Raw genomic sequence first — 6,803 nt, 5'->3', positions numbered from 1 at the left:
ACAGAATGGAGTTCAGGGCTGTTGTACATAGGGTCGCTATGAGTCGCAAGCGACTCGACGGCACATAACAACAACAACAACAACAATTACTACGAAGGAGATTGCCCATCTTTCTCCTATGTAACAGCTGGTGGATTCAAACCGTATACGTTTGGGTTACAAGGCCATCTCCTTACCACTAGGCCACTAGAGCGCCCTGAGTGAGGAGTAGGTGTCTAATTTTACATTTGTGCTTTACATATTTAATATCAACTTCATTTCTTTCATTTTAATATAAACATGTATCTTTGGAGCCTTCCAACAGGTTTTCAGAGGCAGTTAATCCTTCTCCCACATACACAGACTTTTACTAATAAAGGGTGGCACAGGTGATAGCTAACCTGAATGGGAGCTGAGGCCCTGAGGGGGCCCAGGAAACATCATCCTGCTCCCAGCACACGGCTTGGGTCTTGCTGAGTCTGGGGCCCCGGCAGGACTCACTGCAGTGGTGCAAGGTCGCCATCTGGTGGCCAGCCGCGGCCCAGCCTCTCGCCTCCTGCCTCCTGCCTCCAGCCTCCTCCTGCCTCCTGCTTCCTGCCTCCTCCTGCCTCCAGCCTCCAGCCTCCTCCTGCCTCCTGCCTGCTGCCTCCCCCTGCCTCCTTTGGGTGGGCGTGCCCCTGGGTGGTGGTGGTCTTGGTTCTGGCAGAAAGAGAAGTAACGCAGACACCAGGGTGCCATTCATCTCTCGGAGAGCAATCTGACAACAAAAGTGTCCAGGCCGACTAGCTGTCACAAACCGCAGCTGACACAGCATGGACCGTTGAGTTTCACCCCATAATTATCCATGGAAAATCCCGGAGTCAGCAAATATCAGGAAAAAGGCTCTCATTTCCTTCCGCTTTTCTTGAAGATGGGAGGTCTGGTGGGTCAGCAGTAAGGAATTGTGCTCCCAACCCACAGGCAGGTGGTTCGAACCCATCAGCTGCTCCAGGGGGGAGAGATGGGCAATCTCCCACGCGATTTTGTTGTTATAGCCCATCAAGTCAGACGTGACCCAAACCCCGGGGGGCTCCGGTTGGTGTTCCCAGACAGGATGGAGCCGAGTGGACGGGGTCACCCGAGTGCCCAGAGAGCCTCCGAGCAGTGCAGGAGCCCTGGCTCTGAGTGGGAAGACCTTCTGATCAAAAAGTAGACTTCTGTACACACATTCACGCTTGCTGTTGATGGAGTGAAAACTCCAGGGAGATGGCAGTTCTCCGCTACAACCTCTCACCTGCCTGGCAAAGCCCAGGAGCCCCACGTGCTTAAAGTGCTTCCCTAGCTAACCAGAGTCAAGTCCACCAGCCACTCCAGAGGGGGAAGTTGGTGGCTTCAGTGGACCTTACCACCTTGGAAACCCTTCCAGGAAGAGACCCTGTCCGCACGGTCACATGAGTCACATCATTTTAATGGTGTTAGGTTTCATTTCGGGATTTTTGCACAGTCCCAGAGACAGGATGGAAACCAACCTCACCCCTAACCTCAGCCACATGTTTACCCCCTTCAACCTGTCACTTCAGGTATCAAGAGAACCCAAAGAAGAAAGATCTTTAGGGCAGACTTCCTAGTCCTGAGCCCTCTCGGTAAGAGCGGGTAATGGACGGGAGAGGAATAGACTAGAGCTTGGTGGTAAACAGTTAATGTCATTTGACCAAAAGTTCGGGGGTTCAAGTCCACCCAGAGGTGCCTTGGAAGAAAGGCCCGGCAATTCACTGGAAAAACTCAGCCCATGCAAGTCCCTGTGCAGTTCTGTGCTGACACACATGGGGGCGCCCTGAGCCAGAGCCATCGCTATAACCAGATAGGGGGCTGACCAGTAGTGTCCTGGGGACCCCTTGCCTCGAGACCTCCAGGCATTCATTTCCGGCAGGAGCTGTAAGCATTTGTGTTATTTACATGGGCACGTTAAGAGGATCTTCACCGTGGCCCCCTGGCACACATGGAGGGCACCCCACGATCACACAACGGGGTGCCTGCACACACCCAGCCCTGCATTTCAGGAGTGAGTTTATTTGTATGCGCTGCATGGCTGACAGTTCCATCTTCAATCCCCAGGACACAAGCGTGGATTCAGGGGTTCACAGCCAGTCAGTGGGCCGGTGCTGGTCCCCTGCTGCTGGCTTCCCCAAGCACCAGCCCTCTACCCCAGGGGTCTCCATTGAGCTCCAGAGGCCTGGGACCCACCCCTGGGCACTCCCAGAAGACAGAGGCCCAGCTGTCCGTCTTGATGATCAAAGTCTGTCCCCGCCTGGCTCTGCTGGATGCTTTCCCTCCCCGCACTGTGAGGAGCACGTGACGGGGCAGCACCTGCCTGCATCCAGGAGTGACGGGGACACGTGTGCACACAGAGCTCTGGGCTGTGACTTTGTGAGCACCCCCACGTCCTCGGTCCTCTGGGGGCCGTGGGGAGTCGGAGTTGATGACCGGTCAGTCAGGGCATCTGCTGGATGTCTCCCACCGCCTCCTGGAAAGGCTGTTCTATCGGCCACAGCACTTGGCTTGTTTGTGGGGGCCCTCATTGAGAAGCACCTGGGGGTCCCCCTTCTGTGTCTGGGCCACCCGCTCTTCTCTTCGCAGCAGCTCCTGGGCTGTGAAGACAGAGGCAGGACGAGATGGGGCCACCCCCGCCCAGCACACACCTGAGCACCCAGCCTGGTCTCTCTCCCCCAATATTGTCCTAAAACTGCCAGCAAGGCCTCCTTTTCCACCCCAGGACCCATGAGCAGGTGGAGGACAGGCCCAGCGTCACTCACCCACGGCTTGGAAGGCCTCGGTCACCTGGTGGTTCAGCTTGGCTGACGCTTCTGTAAAGAGCAGGCCTTTGCTGTCCGCAAACTCCTTCCCCTCCTGAGACAAACATGCACCGCATTCACACATACATGTACAAGTACATATATGTGTGTGCATGTATGTGGGTGTGTATTTCTGTGTATGTAAGGATGTGTGCACACAGAGGTGTGTGGACATGTATGTGGGTGTATGCATGTCAGTGTGCATGTGTGCATGCACATGTGTGTGACCATGTGTGTGCGTGTGTGTACATGTGTGTGCACGTGGGGGTGCGCACGCGTGTGTCTGTGCTCTCTCAGATGAGCCGTTACATGCAGCTCTCCATCAAACTGCGTGGAAGAGCCAGGAGACATGACTAGAGACACACCTGGACAGTGACCTGGCGCTCCTCGTCGAGGTCCGTCTTGTTGCCCACCAGCATGACCACAACATCTCCAGGCAGGATCTCACTCTCCAGGTCCCGGAGCCACTGCTGAGCCCTGAGGAAGGACTCCTGTGGGGACAAAAGATGTCAGACGGAACTCGGGTTTAGGGTGCAGCTGCAGCCCTGGCTGTGAGGGGCCCAAGCTGTGGGAGGCCTGAGCCATGGGGGGCCCAAGCCGTGAAGTCTGGAGCCCTGGAGGGCCCAAGCTGTGGGGCCTGAGCCGTGGGGGCCGAGCCGTGGGGGCAGGCTCACCTTGCTGGAGATGTCGTACACCAGCAGCGCCGCGTGGGCTCCTCGGAAGTAGAGGTGGCAAACACTGTGGTACTTCTCCTGACCAGCCGTGTCCCAAATCTCAAACTTGAGGGAGGCAGTGCCCACATGCACCACCTTTGTGAAGAAGGCACCTAGAAGGAGGGAGCTGGGAGCTTTATCTGGGGGACTCTGTCCAGGGCCATCAAGATGCCCGACCAGTCTCCAAGGGACTTCCCCAGGCCTGTCTCACAATGGGGCAGCCCCACTGATACAGGGGAGGGACCCCACTCAGCAGACACTTGCTGAATGAGTGAGTGACCGAGGGAGCGAGTCAGTGAGTGAATGGCAGTGTCGGTAAGTGACCGGGTGTGTCACGAGTGAATGAGTGAGCCAGTGAGTGAACAAGCGTGTAAGTGAGTCCTTCCAGTGACGACACGGACGCCTTATTAGCACAGGGTTAGACTCTGACATCAGAATTCTGCTTCCATGCATGAGTCCACCTGCCCAGGCCACCCCCGGCCCCCAGAGGTGAAAGGCCATCTTGCCTGGGCACCAAGGAGGTGGGCAGAGTCTGGCCAGGCCATCTGGACCCTGCTCTACTCCTCACCAGCCAGGGGGGCCAGGCACCCACAGACCCTGGTTGAGAGAAGCCTGAGCTGGGGAAGGGTGTCCCGTGTCCCTGGACCCTGTGTGGACGCCCACAGACTTCATCCCTCTCTCCACCGCAGCCCCTACTGGCCACTGAGGTCCTGGAGGAGCTCTGAGCTTCCCAGGAGGGTGTCCCCTCCACACCAGGGGTCGGCTCAGGCCCCTTCCCAGGAACCCCTGCGTCAGGAGAGTAGCACTAACTGGGCGATGAGGCTGGTGTCGAAGGACAGCACCAGGCTTTCTTCGGAGGCCCCTCTGGTGGACCCTTGCCCCGGGAGAAGTCCACCCTGCAGGGGAGAAGGGCTCCCGTCACTCACATCCCACGGTCGGCAAGATGCTCCTGAACTCGTTCCTGATGTAGCGGAACGCCAGGCTGGATTTGCCCACCGAGCCGCTGCCCAAGAGGACCAGCTTGAAGACTCGAGGTGAGTCCAGGGGGCCCCCAGGGGGCAGGGTCCCCTCGGGCTGGGCCATGCGCTGCAGGAGGACACAGGATAGAAGTGGTGGTTATCTGGGGCCTGGACCTCAGTGGGTCTTGAAACCTGGGGTTGCCTGCACTGGTCCACCCGGACAGTCTCGAACCAGCAATGGGTGTACACCCTGCTAGCCGTGTGCTCTACCTCCCCATCTGTCCTGGGGTGACTGGCACCTGCATGAGGACCACAGCAAGCCCTGTCTGTAAGTGCGGTGCACCATAACCAGCTGCAGACCCTCAATACTAACCACGGCACCGGAGTTGTCACCCACTCCCGTGTGTGTGTGTGTGTGTGTGTGCGCGCGCGCGTGCACATTCGTGTGTCTGTGAAGCTGGAAGCTAAGCTGTCATCAGTAAGGTCACCCATGGTGAACAGTGGAACTTCCAGACCAAGAGAGACTAGGAAGAAAGGCCTGGACATGTCCTTCCACAAGTTATCCCGTGCAGGCCTGCAGATCACGACTGAACACTGTCTGGCTTGTTTGCTTCAGGCACTCCATGGGGCAGCAGGGGGGGAAGGGGGGCGCATCTCTGCCGGAGAACATCTTATTTGGGGAGAAGCTGGCAAAGGAGAGGAGACCCTCGGTGACACGGCTGTGAGAAGGAGCCCAGCCCTGCGGCCCAGTGACCATGGAAGACCACCGTTGTTAAGGGCTGCTGGCCCCTCGTACAGCACAGAGGAACCTCACAGCCTGGTCCCGCTCCTTCACACTCGCTGCTCTGTCTGTCCATTTCGTTGAGGGCCTTTCTCGGTCTTGCTGACCCTCTACTAGTGTCTCCAAGTGTCTCCAAAGTTGACGCGTCTCCCCGAGCTCGCTCCTGAGGACCGTTCCAGCTCTATCTTCCCAGCCAGGCGGCCGTCCTCCCGGCAGCCCAGTCGTCAACGGTCTTCCCAGTGTTTCAAAAGCATCCACCAAACATCCACCACCAGGGGACTTGGAAGCAGACCCCAGCCACCCACTAATCTCGTCTCCAGCCTACCATCACTTGACCGCCTCCCACAGATACCACTTTTTTTACAAATTGAAGACTAGTAGAATCCCCTGCATCAATCTCTGCATCCTTTCTGGAAGGAGACTGCTGCCACCCAGGGCTCGGGCCGGCGTGGTCACAGGAAGAGAGAGGCCCTGGGTTTACCCTCCTAACACTCTCTACTCCCGGGCAGCGTGGCAGTTGGGCGCATTATTGACCCCTCCCTGAGTGGAGTCTGACTGGTGATAGAACTCGGCCACAAGCAAGTGATCCCAGAGCTGGAGCAGAGCCTTCTAGACGTGTGTGTGGGAGAGAAGCGAAGAGCGGTCCTCCCTTCTCACCGGCCTTTGGAAAGCGAGGATTTCCACCGACCGTACCAGCAGATGCAGGGCTGTGGCCAGCAGATGCAGGGCTGCAGTTTGACGGGCTGATCACTCTGATCCAAGCCACCAACTGGCAAACGCTCAGAGGCCATTTTACCTCTGGGTGGCATGGCCACAGTGCCAGCCCTCCTGGGCCCACTGGGTATCACCTGGACAAAAATGCTAGCAGACCCCAAGTCTCCAAAAGGAAGCTCCCAAGGAAGAGAAATGAAACTGGAGCAAAAAGACATAACAATTAAAACCAAGTCTTCTGGTGTCATTTTTCCAACAGTGCGTGTCCACTCTGGTTCCTTGTCACACATTGGTCGTTCCTGAGACATTTAAAACCTTTCACAATCCCCCTCCTGCTTGAAAGGCCATCCGTGCGCTCCCCTGAGGCAGCTCTGACCCACGGACCCGCTGTTGTGTTGCCAAAGATGTAGATCCTTACACGAGAAGACTGCCTTCTTGTGGATTGGAACCGCTGACCTTTTGGTTCGCAGCCCACACGTGGTGCCGTGGGCAACTTGGGTAGAGTGTAAGCGGGAAGCTGAAATGTGTCTGTGTCACGGTTGGTCACATGGTGGTGGTCGGGAATCGAACCTGCAACCTCTCCAAGGCCCGCTGTGCACACATTTGTCCTCTGCCATTTGTCTGTGGGAGAAGCCAGGCCAGGCTGTCTGCTCCTGGTCTCTTCAGTCGCCTCCCGATGGGGCCACGCAGTCTCTTGCTGTGATCCATGTTCTCCCACACTGAGGTTCAGTTAGTCTGGGCCCAGGTTCCGTGCTCGGACATGAGCCCACGAGCAGAGGCTGTGGCCGCTGATGATGACGGCCTTCCCACCACGCCCTGGGGATGTGCC

At 57.4% G+C, this 6,803-nt stretch overlaps 1 protein-coding gene and 1 pseudogene across 1 annotated transcript; one reads left to right on the top strand and one right to left on the bottom strand.

Moving 5' to 3' along the window:
- Positions 1-2,496: 2,496 nt before the first annotated feature.
- RAB17 (RAB17, member RAS oncogene family) lies at positions 2,497-4,606 on the bottom strand. Its single transcript, XM_006893516.1, has 5 exons — positions 4,450-4,606; positions 3,485-3,636; positions 3,176-3,301; positions 2,772-2,865; positions 2,497-2,606 (listed from the first exon to the last, which is right to left on the bottom strand). Exons 1-5 carry the CDS (start codon positions 4,604-4,606, stop codon positions 2,497-2,499), a joined length of 639 nt encoding a protein of 212 aa, XP_006893578.1.
- A 499-nt stretch (positions 4,607-5,105) lies between these two features.
- On the top strand, positions 5,106-6,201 carry LOC102868557 (annotated as a pseudogene).
- The last annotated feature ends 602 nt before the right edge of the window (positions 6,202-6,803 follow it).

This window comes from Elephantulus edwardii, unplaced genomic scaffold (genome assembly GCF_000299155.1).
Source record: "Elephantulus edwardii isolate Elephantulus edwardi_28Jun2011 unplaced genomic scaffold, EleEdw1.0 scaffold00127, whole genome shotgun sequence".
Classification (NCBI taxonomy): domain Eukaryota; kingdom Metazoa; phylum Chordata; class Mammalia; order Macroscelidea; family Macroscelididae; genus Elephantulus; species Elephantulus edwardii.
Note: the sequence above shows the minus strand (reverse complement) of the source record. Positions and strands in the feature narration are given on the sequence as shown.